The sequence below is a fragment of the Dasypus novemcinctus genome, chromosome 18, assembly GCF_030445035.2.
Source record: "Dasypus novemcinctus isolate mDasNov1 chromosome 18, mDasNov1.1.hap2, whole genome shotgun sequence".
NCBI lineage: Eukaryota > Metazoa > Chordata > Mammalia > Cingulata > Dasypodidae > Dasypus > Dasypus novemcinctus.
Window position 1 is genome coordinate 65,386,647 of NC_080690.1, and position 19,591 is coordinate 65,406,237.

The 19,591-nt window shown below is 56.4% G+C and overlaps 1 protein-coding gene across 1 annotated transcript in view; it reads left to right on the forward strand.

Moving 5' to 3' along the window:
* The window catches only part of NECTIN2 (nectin cell adhesion molecule 2), a 27,974-nt gene extending 8,657 nt beyond the window's left edge, over positions 1-19,317 (forward strand). Inside the window, exons 2-9 of the mRNA XM_058280403.2 lie at positions 2,551-2,928; positions 5,650-5,946; positions 6,902-7,019; positions 7,619-7,767; positions 15,305-15,455; positions 17,252-17,315; positions 17,454-17,540; positions 18,197-19,317. Coding sequence (XP_058136386.1) covers positions 2,551-2,928; positions 5,650-5,946; positions 6,902-7,019; positions 7,619-7,767; positions 15,305-15,455; positions 17,252-17,315; positions 17,454-17,540; positions 18,197-18,466 — 1,514 coding nt within the window. The 3' untranslated portion in view covers positions 18,467-19,317. The remainder of the gene's footprint in view (positions 1-2,550; positions 2,929-5,649; positions 5,947-6,901; positions 7,020-7,618; positions 7,768-15,304; positions 15,456-17,251; positions 17,316-17,453; positions 17,541-18,196) is intronic.
* The last annotated feature ends 274 nt before the right edge of the window (positions 19,318-19,591 follow it).

Genomic DNA, 19,591 nt, shown 5'->3' on the forward strand with positions numbered 1-19,591 from the left:
TGATGGAGGAGGTTGTTGTTAGGGGGGGAGGAGTGGGGTGAGGGGAGTGGGGGGTTTATATGGGGACCTCATATTTTTTGAATGTAATATTAAAAAAATAAAGACAAAAAAAGATGATGAGCCTCACATTTTAGATTTTTTTTCAAATTTATTTGGTGATTAGCTTATTTATTTATCATATCCCTCCCCCCCTGCCCCAAGATGGCTCCCTCATCTGTTTGCACCTTGTTTTTTGCTTGTTGTGTGTTTTTTCTTTTAGGAGGCACCAGGAATCAAACCTGGGACCTCCCATGTGGGAGGCAGGCACTCAACTGCTTGAGCCCCATCTGCTCCTGGCTTTTTTTTTTTCTAATCCCCCCGCTTTGTGGCTCTTTGTGCTGTCTGTTCTCTGTGTCCATTCACTGTGCATTCCTCTGTGTCTATTTATTTATTTTATTTCCCCTCTCCCTTGCAGCTTGCTTGCTGTCTGCTCTCTGTGTGCCCATTCCCTGCATGCTCTTCCGTGTTTTCTTTGCTTGTCTCCCTTTTTTGTTGCATCACCTTGCTGGGTCAGCTGTCCGTGGCACGTGGCACTTGCGAGCCGGGCGGCACTCCGTGGTGTTTGCAGGCTTGGTGGCTGTCTGCAGCACGCAGACGAGCCTGCCTTCACAAGGAGGCCCTGGGATGCGAACCCAGGGCCTACCATACGGGAGACGGGAGCCCAACTGATTGAGCCACTGCCGCTTCCCCTGGCTTATTTATTTTTATGAACTTATTTTTTCTTTTTCTTTTTCTTTTTTGGCTTTTATAAAGGGTATTTACTTGGGGTAGGAGCTTACAGTAGTTACCCAGGCCATAAAGCATAAGTTACTTCCCTCACCAAAGTCTCTTGCCACGGGTTGGAGCGAGATGGCTGCTGACGTCTGCCAGAGGTCTGGCTTCCTGGGGTCCTCTCTTCCCGGGCTTTGCTTCTCTTTCCTCTGTGTGCTTACTTCCTGGGGCTCCAGCTTAAGACTTCAGTATCAAACTCCAACATCAAAAACCTCCAGCATCAAAAAGTTCTTCATTAACTTATTTTAGGAGGGTTCCTCCTCCTTCTGCCCAAATTTTTCTTAATGATAAATTTCAAAGATACAAGTGGAAGCTGCCAGAATGGTCCAAGGAGTCTCCCATATCCTCTTGGACTTGACATTGGGTAAAATTTTACCATATTTGCTCCATCTCTTCCTGCCTATGTGTACCTTTTTGTTTGTTTCCGAGCCATTTAAGAGTAAGTTGCAAACTCCATGACATTTCAACCCTCTATTTTCTATGGGAAAGAATTCTATGTAACCACAATTATCATGCCTAAGAATGTTAACAATAATTCCATAATTTTACCAGACTCAGATTTCCTTAGTTTTCCCCAAAATGTCTTTTTTTTATTTTAGGTTTGATTGTGGGTGTGTATGTATATATATATTCTTACATACACTGTGTTGTGCTATCGTCACCATCGTCTATTCCTGAAACTTTCCCATCACCCCAAACAAACCCGCACCCCTTAAGCAATAGTAACCTATTTCCCCTTTCCCCAACCCTGACACACTGAATCTACTTCCTGTCTCTGACCTTGCCTATTCTAGATACTTCATATGTCAAGTCAGATGATATTTGCCCCTTTGCGTCTGACTCTTTCACCCAAGATGCTGTCTTCAGGCTTCGTCCGTTCAGAACATCGTTCTTTTTATGGCCGAACAATACTCCATGGGGTTTATTTTATTTTATTATTTTTTTAAAGGTTTTATTTTATTTCTCTCCCCCTTCCCCCCCCCCCCACTTGTCTGTTCTCTGCGTCCATTCGTCTGTTTCTGCTTGCATTCTTGTCAGCAGCACTGGGAATCTGTGTCTCTTTTTGTTGTGTCGTCTTGCTGCGTCAGCTCTCCGTGTGTGCGGCGCCATTCCTGTGCTTTTTTTCATGTGGGGCGGCTCTCCTTGCGGGGGGCGCACTCCTTGTGTGTGGGGCTCCCCTGTGCGGGGGCACCCCTGCGTGGCAGGGCACTCCTTGCGTGCATCAGCACTGCGCATGGGCTAGCTCCACATGGGCCAAGAGGCCCTGGGTTTGAACCCTGGACCTCCCATATGGTAGGCAGATGCTCTATCTGTTGAGCCAAAACCACTTCCCTCCATGGGGTTTATAGACCACATTTTGTTGCTCCCTTATCTGTTGAGGGGCACTTGGGGTGTTCCCACCTCTTGGCTGTTATGAATAATATTGTGGGTTATCGATGCACCCCCATCCGTCTGAGTCCCTGCCTTCCGTCCCGTTGGGTGTACACCCAGGAGTGAAATTGCCGCGTCCTCCGGTGGTTCTGTGTTTAACTCTCCGAGGAGCCTCCAAACCCCTCCACGGCGGCTGCACCCTTTCCCCCATATGACTTTTTTGGCCTCGGGGCCCCAGGAAGGCTCACGCCTGGCGCTGTGTCCCTGCGTTTCTCCACCTGTACCTGTGGGGCCCTCCGAGGACCCCCTGCCTGGCCCCGGGGGCGTTGGGGCCCTCCTCCCGCCTGACCTCTGGCCCTCTCCCTCCAGGAGCCCAGCATGTGCGGGTCCGCGTGCCGCCCGAGGTGCGGGGCCGCCTGGGGGAGACCGTGGAGCTGCCCTGCCACCTGCTGCCCCTGGCCCCCGAAGTGCACGTCTCCCAGGTGACGTGGCTGCGCCTGGACGCGGCCAAGGGCAACCCGAACGTGGCCGTCTTCCACCCCTCCTTCGGCCCCAGCTTCCCCAGCTCAGAGCCTGGCCAGGAGCGGCTGTCCTTCGTCGCCACCGGGGAGGGCGCCACGACGGACCTGCGGGACGCCACGCTGGCCCTCAAGAGGCTCGCCGTGGAGGACGAGGGCAACTACACCTGCGAGTTCGCCACCTTCCCCCGGGGCACCGGCCGGGGCGTGACGTGGCTCCGAGCCATAGGTGAGCAGAGGGGGCCGCGGGGGCCACGAGGGACGGGGTGCAACGTGGGAGAGCCTCCGCTTTGGCTGGGATGCGGCCTCTGGCCCGTCGGCACCCGCTGTGTACCAGACGCTGTCCTGTGTGCTGGGGTATGGGAGGCAACCAGGCATTCATTCAAAAAGCATTCAGTGAGCACCTACTGTATGCCACACACACTGTTCTGGGCTCTGGAGGTAAAGCAGGGAGTAGACAGACAAAATTCCCTGTCCTGGTGGAACTCTACACTCTAGTATGGGGGTGCAAGAGAGTTAAAAAAAAAAAAAGAGAAGAACGAGTCAGGTGTTAGGAAAAGGGAAGCTGGCGGGGTCAGGTTGCAATTTAGCAGAGGAGGTCCGGGAAGGCCCCTCTCAGGAGGTGATTTTTGGACGAGGGCAGAAGCTTGTGAGGGAGCCTATCTCGGGAGCGAGGGGAAGAGCTCCAGGCAGAGGGGCCGGTAAGCGCAAAGGTCCTGAGGCAGGACTCACCTTGAATATCAGGACCACCCAGGAAGCCAGTGTGAACGGAGAGACAAGGTCAAGGGGAAAATGGGGAGACAGCGCACATGGCCCCTTGGACCCCGTGCGGACGGACCTTGGCTTTTGTCCCGAGGTTCTGAGCCGAGGGCGGATGTGATTCGGCTGCGTGGCTCAGGGGGCGCTGGGGTGGGAGCCGCGAGGCCACAGCGGAGGCAGCTGCAGGGGTCCAAGGTGGAAGCAGTAGGGGTGGCTAGAAGAGGTCAGATACTGGAACTAATTTAGAGGGAAAGCCGGAGAAGAGTCAAATTAGCAAAGGGAACAGCGGGGTGCTGGAAGAGGCACTTAAAATAAGGGACCTGATGGCGCAGCTCAGTGGAATAGCAGGGGGGTGTCTACAAAAGGACATTTTCGCTGAGAGGTGGGAGCCAGCGTGGCGTGTTTCAGGCTCTGAAAGGGGCTGGGGGTGCTGGTGGTGCCAGGCAAGGGGTCGAGTGGCCCCTCGTCGAGGCAAGACCTCACCCAGATGGTGTGAGCCTCGGGGGCCCGGCTGAGGAGGTGGGACTTGGTCCCAGTACCACTGGGAACCCCCAAGGGTGCCAGACCACCGGAGTGACCTGGTCACTGTTGGAAGTATAGAAAGACGCTGCTTTGGGGGGGTGGACAAAGGTAGAAGGACGCAGGGCGACCAGGGAGGGAGGGCGCAGGCTGGGGAGGCGGTCAAGGCAGAGAGAAGCGGTGGGACGAAGGCGGCTTTAGGAGATGGGGCCCCGGGCTCGCCCACGGATGGAGGGGGCAGCTGGATTGGCGGGAGAGGGACGGCCGACTCCCAGCTCTCCGGCCCCAGCCACCTGGCAAAACGGGGACTACTTAGAAAAGGTGCTTTTGCGAGGGATGCCCTTCCCGCCTAAATCTCATGAAGGAGGTCCCTCCTGGAATTCCCCGGGGATCCCACCTCCCCCAGCAGCTCCCAGAAGCCACGTCACTCTGGACACTCTCAGGCCCCTCACCTCCCAGCCCCAAAGAGTTTGAGAAGTCCCCCTGCCCCGTCCCCGAGGAAACACTTCTCTTTCCAAGGAACCCTGAAACCACAACTGTTTCCCATAACTCAAAGCCCGGCTTTCCCCCCCGGCTCCCCCCCGCCGGACGTCTTCCTGTGCAAGCATTTGAGCATTTGTTCTGCTCCAGAGAGGCTTAAGCGCCACCCGCCAAGCACCAGGCAGGGCCAGGTGCTGGGGAAGGGGCTTTTGCAGAGGGAGCAGGTGATGGAGAAGCCACTGCTGGGAGAGGGGACAGAGTGGAGGGGGCAGGGGAGGGAAGCACAGCATTCCGGATAGAGGGAGCAGGTTGGGAGCATGGGGGGTCACGTCCCTGAGGCTGTCGGGAAGGACAGGTGGGAGGGGCACCCAGGGAGGACATGGGGTGCTGGAGGTTCTGCGGCCCTTCAGGGAGAAAGCAGGGCGGGGGGGGATGTGCAGGAGGGGAGGGCGGCCCCATGGGCGAGAGCCTCAGGAGCTAGCCGGGTGGGGGCTCGGGTGGGGGCTCTGGTGGGGGATCCTGAAGACACCTGGAGATGACGAGCCTGCGCAGGGCTCTCGGCAGTGAGTGTGAACTGGGGCTCTTGTTCCTCTGGGAGGTTTTTTTTCCCCTAACATTTTTCCATGTCTTCCTGGAGGATGGGGTGAAAGGGGCAGCTTGGGAAATGGCTTTTGTCTTAATTCCACTCCTGGCAGCCAAATCCAATGGCAATGGCAGGAAAAGGAGCAGGGAAGCAGGGGTTCTTTGCAGCTAGGCTTTTTTTTTTTTTAATAGCCTTTGACTGTGGTAACATAAATACCACGTAAACGTCCCTGTTCCAGCTAGGCTTTTGAGCGTGGGTCAGCCTTGGCTCTCCTCTCTAACTCCCAGCCTAGCCCCGGCACCGTCATTCAGTGTTGTGGCTAGCGCTTGAGCCGCACATGCCTAGTGCAGAGCCGCACATACCGTGTGCCAGGCGCTGTCCCGAGTGCTCTGCGCAGTCATTCATTTACCCACGGCAGCCCCATGGGGTGGCTACACATATTATCTCCATTTCACAAAAGTGGAAACTGAGGCAGAGGTGCAAAATGATTTGCCCGAAGCCACACGCCCGCAGTGGGGTGGTGAAGGGCGCCCTGCCGCCCTGCCGCGGAGGTGTCTGTCCGGGGGCGGCCGCTCAGGGGTGCCCCTCGTGCTCTGGTTGTCCCCCCAGCCCAGCCCCAGAACCACGCCGAAGCCCAGGAGGTGGCACTGAGCCTGGAGCCCGTGCCCGTGGCCCGCTGCGTCTCCACGGGGGGCCGCCCGCCCGCCCGCATCTCCTGGTTCTCACGCCTGGACGGGGAGGCCACCGAGAGCCAGGTGCCGGGGCCCCTGCCTGGCACGGTCACCGTCACCAGCCGCTTCGCCCTGGTGCCCTTGGGCCGAGTAGACGGTGAGAAGGTCACCTGCAAAGTGGAGCACGAGAGCTTCGAGGAGCCCGTCCTGCTGCCCTTGACCCTCACCGTGCGCTGTGAGTGCCACCATGTCATCCATGCCCGCTTACGTCAACACTGGCCCCGCTGGGCACAGTCTACACTGCCCCTGAATGTTGTCTCCGTTGGATCTCGGGGGCTGCATCTCTCCTGTGGTCTACACTGGCCCTCGGCAGCTGTCTATACTGCCCCCCTCACACACACATGAACATTGTCTACTCTGGGCATCTACACCTACCCCCATCACCGCATCGGACCGCCGGCCCTTGGTTGATCCTGCCCCTGCCTTCACGTGGTCTACACTGCTGGGTGCCCTGGGCTCTCTCTATGCTGCCCCAAGTGGTATCCCAGAGTGGGCTTGCAATTCCCAATTCTGCATTCGGTGAAGTAATATTGGCGGCTCGCAGTCAGCTTGGGGGAGTATTTACACCAAGGAAGTGGGCAAGCACGACCCATCAGGGCTAGCTGGGTTTTGTCCCCTCCGTCATCTCTTCTGGCTCCTGGGGACCCCAGGTGGCACGGCTCCCTCACCGTCTCTCCCAGCTACCCTGGGCCAACATTGCCTGCACACCGACCCCGTCTGCCAGTATTATTTGCTCCCTTGGGCAATGCCCACTATATGCACCAACGTGTGCTCGAGCTCCCAAGTGGTGTCTACACTGGTTCCCCAGATACTACGTGCTAAGATGCCCGCCCTCCCCAAGTCACCTACTGTGAGTGTGCCAAAGTAGCACACGCACAACCATCTATGGCAGCCCCCTCACGCGGCCTGCATGAGGGGGCTGCAATAACTCCCCACATCATCCACATTGGCTTCCCTACGCAGTGTCTACACTGGCCTCAGCACATGCTGTCTGGCATTGTCCCAACAGCATCCGCTGCTCTCCCTCCTGCCAGCCGCCCCATTCCCTCAGGATTCATGTTTATCCACATGCCTATCCCTACCCTCTGGAATTCTCTCCAGCTCTGAGCCTCTTCCCCCATCTCCTCCAGACCCCCCTGAGGTCTCCATCACTGGCTATGATGACAACTGGTACCTCGGCCGCACGGAGGTCACCCTGAGCTGTGACGTCCGCAGCAACCCAGAGCCCACAGGCTACGACTGGAGCACGTGAGTCTGAGGGAGGAGGGGGCTGGGCCTGGACCCCTGGGTCTGAGGGAGGAGGGGGCTGGTCCTGGACTCCTGGGTCCGAGGGAAGAGGGAGCTGGGGCCTGGACCCCTGGGTCTGAGGGAGGAGGGGGCTGGGCCTGGACTCCTGGTCTGAGGGAGGAGGGGGCTGGGCCTGGACCCCTGGGTCTGGGGGAGGGGGGGCTGGGCCTGGACGCCTGGGTCTGGGGGAGGGGGGCTGGGTCTGGGGGAGAGGGGGGCTGGGCCTGGACTCCTGGTCTGAGGGAGGAGGCGTTGGGGGCCTGGACTCCTGGTCTGAGGGGGAGGGGGCTGGGGCCTGGACCCCTGGTCTAAGGGAGGAGGGGGCTAGACCTGGACCCCTGGTCTGAGGGAGGAGGGGGCTGGGCCTGGACCCCTGGGTCTGGGGGAGGGGGGGCTGGGCCTGGACCCCTGGGTCCTGAGAGAAGGCCGCAGGGTGCCCACAGTCCACAGGGAAGCCCTGATCCTCAGGGAGGGAGGGGGCTGGCCCTGGAGCTTGGTCCCCGGGGGCCGGTGTCGGGGCGCCAGGCGCTGGCCCTCACCCTCACCCCGCACCCCTGCAGGACTTCGGGCGTCTTCCCAGCCTCCGCGGTGGCGCACGGGCCCCAGCTGGTCATCCGCTCTGTGGACAGCCTGGTCAACACCACCTTCATCTGTACAGTCACCAACGCGGTGGGCACGGGCCGCGCCGAGCAGGTCGTCCTCGTGCGAGGTGAGCGGTTTTGGGGGGCGTCTGTGTCGACACTGGTCCACTCCCTGGTTGTTCCTGCCTTCTGGGTTTGGGGGCTGCACGGGGGGAGGCTGTGCCGCCGACTGGGGCAGAGGGTGGGATTCAGACCCGTCTCGCTGTTGGGAGCTGAGGGTGGTTTGGCTCTGCCCCCAGGCTCGGGGCTGGGTTGGGGGTGACAGGGATGGCGCTGTGAGAGGAGTCAGGAGGTTGGGGCCTGTTGTGGGGGCTTCTGAGAAAGGAGAGGCCTTGGGAAGGGTCTCCAGGAAGGGACCCCAAGAAGCCACCACAGGGCTCCAGCTTGTGCAGGGCGCGCCCACAGAATCATGCACGCAGACGCAGCAGGTCGGGCGGCCAGGCAGAAGCGCTTCCTGCCCCCCGCTCAGAAGAACAAAGGATCTCCAGGCCCGGGGACGGGCGGGTGGAGCGGGGCTCGCGCCACCCTGGAGGCCCACACGCCTGGAGGGGCCGGGATGGCTCCACACAGCCCCCCTGGGAACGGGCTCCGGGCCAGAACCCCCAGCCTGCAGGACCTCCTCCCGTGGCAGCGACGCCGTGGCATCAAAACAAACTCACCAGAAACATCCCGCACACCCAAACCCCTTGTCCCCAAGACATCCCCCCGCCCCGAGAGCAGTGGCACCAGCCAGTGCACATTGACTAGGCTAGGCACACCTGGCAAGAGCCCTGCTGGTAAATACGCCAGGGGGGGCAAGCACGGCCACCCCGCCAGGTGGGACAGAGCCCCCGCGGCCAGAGGCCAGAAGCCAAGCAGGCAGATCGGCTGTCCCTGTCACGCAGGCAGACACACATGCCTAGAGACATGGAAACAGACCTCCTTACTGGGACGCGACCTCACACACGCACATGCAGAGCCCACCCCTTTTCAGGCACCCCGACGCTCCAGGCACTGCGGACCTAACTCAGAAATGACGACCCAATCTAGCCCGGGAGAAAGCAGCACCCCCCGCAAGCCGGGCCTCTCTTCTGCGTGTCAGCACACATACCCGGGCGAGATGCTCGCACGCGACACTCTGGCTGGAAACTCAGTCTCGGAGGGCAGCAGTCCCCCAGGCAGGAATTCAGAAACTCCAGGAGAAACTGAAAGACATTTTCAAGACGTCCGCCCCAGAAGCCACGAGAAGCCCCGTTATGGAGAGTCTCACTCGGCGGAACATCAGCCTGCAGCGACGTGAGGTTTCTCCCCACCGGTGGGAGCAGATGATGACAGAGACACAGGCCCAGCCCATGAAGCAGCACCCGGGGAGGGTCAGCCCCACCTGGCCAGCCAGAACCCCTGGGAACTCGCTCGCTGCTCCGGTGGAGCCCGCACAGCGCACAATCACGCGCCAGGCCGATCAGAGGAGGCCACGGCCACGACGCCCACCCCACCCGACACGGGCACCACCATCAGGAGAAACCCCGGGGACGTCCACTGCCAAAAACGCCTCCAGCCTCGGAACGTACAGGCTTCAACGTCCCGCCCTTCTATGGTGTGCGCCACGGACACATGGTCACACCCCGCAGAACGCTGTGGGAGGATACCCCGCCTTCCCCGTCCCCCTCAAAAATGGCCACAGAGGGAAGCGAATGTGGCTCAAGCAATTGGCCTCCCATCTACCATATGGGAGGCCCAGGGATCGATTCCCAGGGCCACCTGGTGAAGGCAAGCTGGCCCGTGCAGGGAGCTGGCGCAGCAAGATGACGCAACAAAAAGTGACACAGGGAAGAGACAATAAGAGACGCAGCAGACCAGGGAGCTGAGGTGGCACAAGAGACTGAGCACCTTTCTCCCACTCTGGAAGGTCCCAGGATCACTTCCCAGTGCTGCCTAAAGAGCAGACACAGAAGAACACACAGCGAATGGACACAGAGAGCAGACAATGGGGGAAGGGGTGGAGAAATAAAGAAATAAATCTTTAAAAAAATTAAAATGGCCACAGACCACCCAGGGTCGGAACCTCATCGCAAAGCCACAGAAACACGGGCACAAGGTCCCCCACCTAGAAGGTGCCCCCGCCCAGAGAGAAGTCCCAGGCAAACCCACACCCACTCCCGCTCACGTGCTCAAGTGCACTGTCCCAAAGACAGCAACAAAACAGGGACATGCCACAGCCCGCACTGGAGAGTGCGTCAGGGAGAACTTTCCAGATGCTTAGCTGCGCCCTTCAGAGTCCCACATCCAGAAGGTCAGACGGGCGCTCCGGTACTCCCCGAAGCAGTGGTTTCCAAGCGTTTTATGACCGAGACTCAGCAAGAAATCCTTCTACGCCTGGGCACGGTGTACGGTTAGAGACGTGTTGATTCCACCCCTCACACACACTCAGAGATTCATGAAATATGACTTACCTCTCACCGTCAACAAACTCTTTTTTTTCTATTTTTATTTATTCTTTTAATGACGTGACCCGCAGTTTGAAAGCACCACTCCAAAAGAAACACCCAGGGACCGGTTATAGCTCAGTGGTTGAGCACCTGCTTTTCATGTACAAAGTCCTGGGTTGGATCCCCGGTGCCTCCTAAAAAAAACACAGCCCTGCAGCAGATCCCCTCAGAAGCCTGTCCTGTGTCTGTGACATCTGAACCCCACATCTTGCCCAGTCAGGTCCTGCTAGTGACGGGGTGGATAGTATGGCTCCTTGGCATCTCTATCTGTCCCTCCTCACTTCCCTCCTTAGTGCTCCCCTCATCTTCTCCGCCCTCCCACTGACTCCTCCTCCCATCCTGTGCTGAGCTCAAATCCAGCCCTTGCTGGATTCCCATTCCCCACCCCCACCCTAGCCCCGGTCACTTGTAATCTAATTTCTGGCTCTGAATTTGCATATTCGAATTAATATATGTGAAACCATACATTGGCTAGTCCTTTCTGGGGTTTTTACTTCTTTTTTTTTAAGCAAGATAATAACTACAATGACAATGAATTTGATACTTCCCCTACTGTTTTTTTGTTTTGCTCTGCTTGTTTGTTTTTTGAAAAGTTGTGAGTTAACAGAACAATCATGCATACCACACAGAATTCCCATACCTCGCCTCACCACCAACACCTTACATTTTGGGGACACATTTGTCACAATCAGTGAAGGAGCATCATCATAATATTACTGCTATCTATAGTCTATAGCTTACATTTGGTGTATTTTTCCCACAAACTATCCTCTTATTAGGTTGGTGCAAAAGTAATTGCGATTTTGCATTGTTGAAATTTGCTGTAATCATTTTAACGTGCATTTCTCATTGCATGTTTTTTTGCTAATAACTTATTACTTGCTATTTATTTTATATTTATTTTAGACTATGGAATGATGTTAGACAAAAAGCAAATTTGAGCGATTTTCTTATTTGAGTTCACAATGGGTCATAAGGCAGCAGAGACCACTCACAACATCGACAACGCATTTGGCCCAGGAACTGCTGATGAATGTACAGTGCAGTGGTGGTTCAAGACGTTTTACAAAGGCGACGAGAGCCTTGAAGATGAGGAGTATAGTGGCCGGCTGTCAGAAGTTGACAACGACCAACCGAGAGCAAGCATCAAAGCTGATCCTCTTAAAACTACACAAGAAGTTACCGAAGAACGCAATGTCGACCATTCTAGTTGTTTTGCACTTGAAGCAAATTGGAAAGGTGAAAATGCTCGATAAGTGGGTGCCTCATAAGCTGACCGAAAATCAAAAAGATTGTTGTTTTGAAATGTCGTCGTCTCTTATTCTGCGCAACAACCATGAACTGTTTCTCGATCAGATTGTGACACACGACGAAAAGTGGATTTTATATGACAACTGGCAACCAACTCAGTGGTTGGACCGAGAAGCTCCAAAACACTTCCCAAAGCCAAACTTGCACCAAAAAAAGGTCATGGTCAGTTTGGTGGTCTGCTGCCGGTCTAATCCACTACAACTTTCTGAATCCTGGAGAAACCATTACATCTGAGAAGTGTGCTCAGGAAATTAATGTGATGCACCGAAAATTGCAACGCATGCAGCCGGCATCGGTCAACAGAAAGGGCCCAATTCTTCTCCACGACAACGCCCGACCGCACGTCACACAACCAACGCTTCCAAAGTTGAACGAATTGGGCTACAAAGTTTTGCCTCATCCACCACATTCACCTGACCTCTTGCCAAGCAACTACCACTTCTTCAAGCATCTTGACAACTTTTTGCAGGGAAAACGCTTCCACAACCTACAGGATGCAGAAAATGCTTTCCAAGAGTTCGTCCAATCCCAAAGCACGAATTTTTATGTTATAGGAATCAACAAACTTATTTCTCTTTTGGCAAAAATGTGTTGATTGTAATGGTTCCTGTTTAGTGAATAAAGATGTCTTTGAGCCTAGTTATGATGATTTAAAATTCACGGTCCAAAACCGCAATTCCTTTTGCACCAACCTATGTAGTCTGTAGCTTACATGTGGTGTATTTTTCCCACAAACCATCCTATTATTAACACAACATATTAGTAATGTATATTTATTACAGTTCACGAGAGAATGTTCTCGTATTTGTCCTGTTAACTGCAGGCCATCATTCACCACCGGGTCCGCTGTGTTGCACAGTCTCATGCCTTTTACAGTCTGTTCAAAGTGTGCACTCTGAGGATCTCAGCTCCTTCACAGAGTTATGCTGTCAGCAGCTCAGGCCATTGCAGAACGTTTTCATTACCCCAAAAGGAGAAATCCTGTACCCGCTTAGACAACCCCCCCAACATATCCTCTGACTTCATGTCTCAGCTTTTGAAAAACACCGTGCAGGCGTGAGGAAGCACATCTGGGCCAGCTGTAGCCTTCCCTCCTCCACCTCCTCCATTCTTCTGCCCAGTCGGGGTCACCTCCTCATTCTGGCCACTGTCCCCCTATATCCTTTGTCTCCCCTCACCCCCAAATGTGTCCTCTTGACCTCGTGTCTCCCTTTCTCTCTCTCTCGCCCCTCCTTCTCTCTCTCCTCAGACACCCCCTGGGCCTCACCCCGAGACGTGGGTCCAGTGGTACGGGGGGCCGTGGGGGGGACAACTGCTGGTGCTTCTGACTGCGGGGTCCTGGGCCTTCATCCTGTTGAGGAAGAGGAGAAGGAAGCGTCCTGAGGAGGAGAAGGCGAGGATCCTACGACCCCAAAACTCAGGTGTTTGGGAATAGGGGGGCCTGGCTTCTGCACAGGAGGCGGCGGCTGAGGGAGGCAGGGTTTGCCTCCGCCCCGCCCTCGAGGGGGACGTGGAGTCCCCGCGGTGGTCCCCTTTCTCCATTCGAGCGGGACTTGGAGGCAGGCAGAGAGACGGAGCTCGGGGGTCCTAGTCCCCACACCCACCACCCAGCAAAGGACACCGGACTGTTGGGACTTGTCTGTGCGACACAAGTTGAAAGTGCCTCTTTCCTGGAATTTGGCGGGGAGAGGACATCACATCCTGGACACCTGCAGCTCCGCTGAGGAGAGAACTGTGGGGGCGGGGCGGGTTGTAATACATCGGACCCCCTCTTGGGTCCTGAGGAAGGAGGGGGTGGGACAGGGACGGCTGGGACCCAGGGCTTACTGGGGCCCGGGAATAATGTGGGGTGGTGGGGTGCCACCGGGCCCTGGGGAGTGGGTTCCCTGAAGGATCCTTTGGATGCCCTAGACCCCTGAGGCGAGTGGGCCTGGGACTCAGGTCGCCGGTTCTGGGTTCAGGCTGGCGCTCTGGGACTCCTGGGTCCCCGGCGGGGCTGGAGCTGGCAGGCAGGTTAGAGGGCTGGAGGCCTGGTCTCCGGGTCCTGAGGGAATGACGGGGGAGGGGTGTGATCGGATTCTCCGGGGGCCTGAACACCTTAAGGTTGGATCTTGGGAGGGGAGGCCTGGCGCCCGCTTCCCGGGGCCCCAAGGTAACGGGGTGGTAGCTGGGATCAGGGGTCCGAGATGAACGGGGGGACCCCCTCATGTGTCAGCTCTGAGAGCCGGGGCCTGTCTCCACCTCCTTGCCTTCCTTTGCCCCAGGGCTGAGCCCGGAGGGAATATCCGGTGGTGCTGAGGGAATACCACATCCTGTTCCCCCAACCAGAAAATCTCCCAGACCTGGCCTGGCTGCTGACCAAGAGGCTCCTCGGGCTCCCAGCCTGTGGGAGGGAGTAGGGTTCAAATTCCGGTTCTGCCACTCGCTGGAATGTGGAATGGGCATGGCACCCTGCTCCCCGCTCTGTCAGATGGGGGGATTGTGAGGCCGGAAATGCCTGTGGCAGGGCTGAGCAACCAGGACGGGCCTGTACGCTTGTTTATGCCACTAATATTCACTTGCACTTTCGGGGGGAGGGGGCCATGTAATGCGGGGGACACAGCGGTGACCCAGAGTGGCCCGGCCCTGCCTTCCTGGGACACGGAGTTGACAGGAATAGCAGTTTTAGGATGGCAGTGTGTGGCCTGAGCTGTGATTATTCTGGAACTCTCCCCATAGTCTTGAGCCCCTTCAGAGCTGCGGAAAGGGAAGTCTGGAAATCAGGACAGCCCCGTGGGCAGCTGGCCCTCCCCTAGGGAGCTGTAGCCCCCTCATCTGTATAAAGGGGTGGATGTGAGAGCGAAACCTGCGGGGGCTTTTTCCGCGGGGGCTTTTTCCACACGTGCTTTTTCCTTCTGGTTGTTTATTGACTGTGCTACACAAGCACACATACTTGGCAATGGGAGGTCAGCACCAGGAGGGCAGGAACAGGGGATTTTGTCCCCGGTTCTCCCCGGCACCAGTGGGGAGCTGGTCCCCCCGCAGGCTGGGTTCCCGAACACCTGTGCTGGCTCCTCCCGCTGCTAGAAAACACCAGACGCTAGGCTGGGGATGCGGGCAGATGGGAGAAGGTGGGCACACAGCTCTCCCAGTCTCATGTGGACATTAACACAGGTAGCTGCTCCAGTAACTACTTCTTTAGCAGAGGTGAGGTCCAGGGGGCCAAGAACCCCCAACCCTTTTTCTTTTATGCCTTGGGTCTCCGTTGAGGATGACTCCACTCCTTGTAGTGAAAGAGGGGGTTTTGAGCCCAATCCCAGAGTTCCCCATTCTCTGCCTTTGAAACCCTCCTCCCACCCACTGTCACCTGCCTGCCCTCCTGTCCCCACTCTCTACCTCAACACTCAGCTCTTGTCACAGTCTCTTTGCTCTTCCTTTAAATCCCCACGTTTCTCCTCCTCAGGGCCTTTGCACTGGCTGTTCCCTCTGCCTGGTCCCCCACATCTCCTTCATTTTGCTCAAATGACACCCTCAGCCCTGGCTCCCCTATTTAAATGGCTCAAGCCCCCATTCCCATCACTTCCATACCACTGCCCAATTGTGTCTTTACCCTCGACCAGCCTACGAGTGCATTATATTTGTTTGGTTACTGTGTCCTCCCTGCCCCACTAGAGCACGAGTCCCAGGAGGGTGGGCACTCGTCATGCCTTGTTCGCCAGCACCCAGCAAGGGCTCGGGGAAGAGATGGGTGAGGGAATGTCCCCTACCCTGGGTAGGCAGGTGGGTGGGGGCTTGCGGAATGCGGCCTCCCCCTGGAGGCCCCCTCACGCTCTCCCTCTCCTTGCAGACACCCCCAACACGGCGGGCGCAGGGGCCACCGGCGGCATCATCGGGGGCATCATCGCCGCCATCATTGCTACTGCCGTGGCCGCCACGGGCATCCTCATCTGCCGGCAGCAGCGGAAGGAGCAGAGGCTGCAGGGGCCAGAGGAGGACGAGTGAGTGATGGGCCCTGGGAAGGCGACGGGAGCAGCTGGTGGAGAGTGAGGGTGAGGGAAATGGGAGCCACCGTGGGGAGCAGTGACTGAAGGGCGCGGGGCGGCAGGGAAGCCGCTGCTGTCGCCTGGAAAGCTGGTATGGCAGCTCAGCTCTGCGACGTTGTCCGAACCTGGACTCCGAACGACTTGTTGCTTCACCTTTCCTACCGTGGGGCCTTTATCCAGTTCCAAGATTGCTCCCCACTCGAGGAGAAGCCATTCCCACCAAGATCTACTTGCATGGCAACCAGACAAGACCACCCTAGCGTCCAACCATCCCCCTTCAGCTGCTGGAAGGGGAACAGCTGCGCAGTTACACCCACCACTTCCTCTCACTTCCCATTGGCCAGAACTTAGTCATGTGACCGCCCCAGCCGCAAGGGAGGCTGGGAAATGTAGTTTTTTTTTTCCTGGACAGCCATGTACCCAGCTAAACTCTACAGTCTTACCAGAAAGAGGGGAACTGGAGACCGAGGGAAATGAGCTCTGTGTACAGGGGCATTTTACACGCGTGACCTCACCTCACGAAAGCCTCACATTCATTCACTGATCAAATAAGTGTAAAGATTCAGAAAGTCCCCACTCTGGGCCAGGCCCCAGCGGGGGGAATGCCATGATGACACAAACATTTAAAAAGTATCCTCGAAAGTAAATGTATCATGGAAACAAATTCTCAGGGGGAGGCAGTCAAAGAGGAAACGGGATGAGAGAGGCCAAACCACTTGCTCAAGGTCATCCAGCAAATAAGTATTTTTGTGGCCATTTTTTTTCTCAGACACCACCAACCTGTGTATCTGGGGAGGGGCAGGGCATATGAATGCTTGATAAAAATGCACCTTCCAGGGAGCAGATGTAGCTCAAGTGGTTGAGCGCCTGCTTCCCATGTATGAGGTACCTCCTAAAAAAAAAAAAGATGCACCTTCCTGGGCCTCACCCCACACCTTCTGTATCAGAACCTTTGCAAGAAAGGCTGGGCCTCTGTATTGAGAACAAGCTTCCTAACTCATGATGATGCATGTCAATTCAAGCCAACAACTTGCTACTGATCTCCTCTATGCCCTGACCAGTGCCAGGATCCCAGCCTTCCTGGGGCTCATAGTCCAGGGGAGGAGACGGAACTGTCCCCAGACAGGGATGGCCCAGCAAGGGCAGGGATAGGATAGGGCAGTTGAGGGGGCTGTGGGAGCCCAGAGAGGGGGCGCCTTACCCAGCCTGGGGGGGGTCCAAGGAGGGCTTCCTGGAGGAGAGGGCATCTGAGCTGGGGGTTAAAGGTATAATAAGGAGCATTCATTATTATGTGCAGAGGAATTTAACCTAGTTTAGGGGACAGGAAAGCCTTGTATTCGTTTATCTGTTCGTTCTTTTAACAAATATTTCCCGAATTCCTCATAGTGAGGCCTAGGGACAAAGGGCTAATGGCACAGACCTTATTCCTCCCCTCACTGAGCTCAAGGCAGGGTGCAGTAATTGAACACTATCATAAATAACATTTAAACCCAGCAAGTGCTCCCAAGGTAGATTTATTTGTCCATGTACCAAGGAGCTTCTGATCTGTCTGGAGAATCAGGGAGGCTTCCTGGAAGAAAAGGAATTCATAGGACGAGTAGGAGCTGGCCAGATGTGTGTATGGTGGGGCGGGGGTGGGGGGAGGTCAGAAAGGGTATTCCGGGCAGAGGGAGCAGCCTGCGGGGTGACCCTGAGTGGTCAGAGGGCTTCTCGGGCCTTTGCCTTCACCTGTCCCATCTCCTACCCCCCAGCCTGGAGGGACCTCCCTCATACAAGCCACCGACCCCCAAGGCGAAGCTGGAGGAGCCGGAGATGGTGAGCACATCCCCTGGGGCCCAGGCTGTCCCTGCCTCCACATCCACCTTTTCCCACTGATGCCAGGGCAGGGAGGGGCTGGTGGGGAGAGGCTGGTGCTGGGGGGATGCTGACCTGCCCCTCTCCCTCCTGCCACAGCCCTCCCAGCTCTTCACCCTAGGGGCCTCGGAGCACAGCCCACTCAAGACCCCTTACTTTGATGCCGGCATCCCATGTGCTGATCAGGTAGGAGGTGTGAAGGAAGACAAGGGTGGGTTTGGGGTCTGGGTTTTCAGGGTCAGGTGTCAAGCTCTGGCATAAGAGGTCGAAGACTAAAGGTCACCACTCAAGGTTAGGGATGTGTCTCTGGTCAGAGCTTAGAGGTGAGTTCAGGACTCACTGGAGGAGGCCAGTAGTAAAAACGTCCCTAGGGCACGAGGTAAGAGTTCAAAGCTTACATAGTCAGTGAGGATTGGTTGAGACACTGCACTGGGAGCTGGGGCCAGGCGGGAATGGTCACTCTCCTCAGTGATCTTCTGAAGGTCAGGGGTCCAAATAGATGGCTGAGACAAGCCAAGCTCTAAGAAACTATTTAGCATTTAAGGGTAAGTCATTGAGGTCAAGATTCACGTTTCATCTGAAAAAACATGGGGTCAGGGATCAAGGGTCAAAGGAGAGCCCAGGGTGAGGTCCATGCTCTGAGCTTTGGGTTGGGGGTGAGCTGTATGATCGTCCTCTTGCACTATTGCCCTGGGCACAAGGGGTGACAAACGAGTGAGATCAGGTCTGGTTGGCTGGCATGAAGAGAGGATGGTCAGGATTTGGGGACCAAGTGGCAGAAGTGGGATTCTGTGTTAGGCTCAGGAGGTGACCTTCGGTGCCCATTTCCTCCCCACCACCAGGAAGTGCCTCGATACCATGAGCTGCCTACCTTGGAAGAACGATCAGGACCTCTGCTCCTGGGGGCCACGAGCCTGGCGTCCCCCATCCTGGTGCCACCAGGGCCGTCAGCTGTGGAAGGGGTTTCTCTGGACCTAGAGGAGGAGGAAGAAGAGGAGGAAGAGGACTACCTGGACAAGATCAACCCCATCTACGACGCCCTGTCCTACGCCAGCCCCTCTGATTCCTACCAGGGCAAAGGCTTTGTCATGTCCCGGGCCATGTACGTGTGAGCTGCCATGGCCCGAGTCTCTTGCCTCTCACCTTCTGATCCCTCATCTTTCTGCCAGGGATCGAGTGCCCCTGACTTCTGGCCAGGCCACTGTCAGTCAACACTTGCATCTCATCTGTGACTTCTACCTTGGTGGCTCCACTGCGATCATTAACCCATGGTATCTGACCCGGAGAAAACCCACCATGACAACAGAAACTTGGCAACCTTATCTCATGAACAGGAGATAGGGGAGTATGTTTCTGCACAACCTCTGGCACAGGGATTCCTCTCGACAACTGTGGCCTTAGACTGTACTTCTCATCTACCCACCGACATCTCCAGACTCCCCCACAATCTCAAAGAACACGCCAGACCTGGGATTTGTCCTCAGTCAGCAAAGTCCCAATAGCTCTGCCAGGGTGGCCGCTAGGGGGCGCCCTGCTGCTCAGCCTGAGCACTCAGGCAGCAGAGCCTCACTTGCCTCTCCCCACCCGTCTGTTCCTGGAAGGCAGGAGGAGAGGGTTCACCCAGCCCAAGGCAGAGCTTCCCCATCTCCTCCCTCCTGCAGGCAGGAGTCTCAGGGTCCAGACCCTTCCCTGAACCCCATCACCCCAATTCCTGTCAACAGGGCATGGAGCTCCAGCCCAGGGTAAGACGGGGTAAGCCCTGGGCAGAGTGTGCTTTGACAGCCCCCCAGCCTTGGGAGAAGAATTTGCTGTTACTTTAAGACTACTGAGCCTTCTCACCTCTTCCCAGTGGGATGGGGACCCAGACATCCCCCTGGGGGGAAAATGGGTCATTTCGGCTAAGGATAGGGGACCTGATCATTGTTAGGAAAGTATTTCCTAAAAATATGGATTTGTACTTTGACCAGGTCTTGCGTTTTCTGTGGAATGTGAAAGAGGTTGCGGTGGGACACGATGGGTAATGAATAGGGGATTTAGGACTTGAGGAAAAAGGAGAATCAGCTGGCTGGAGGTCCAGATGGGTTACAGTCAGGAACAAAAGGAACAAAGATATGAAGAAAATAATTATGTGAGAGGGTAATGAACAAAACTGTAAAACCCTAAGGCGAAATGGAGGGCAATGGGAGAGGATCATGGAGGAAAACGATGGCGAATAAAAAGGAATCAGGGCATCAGTG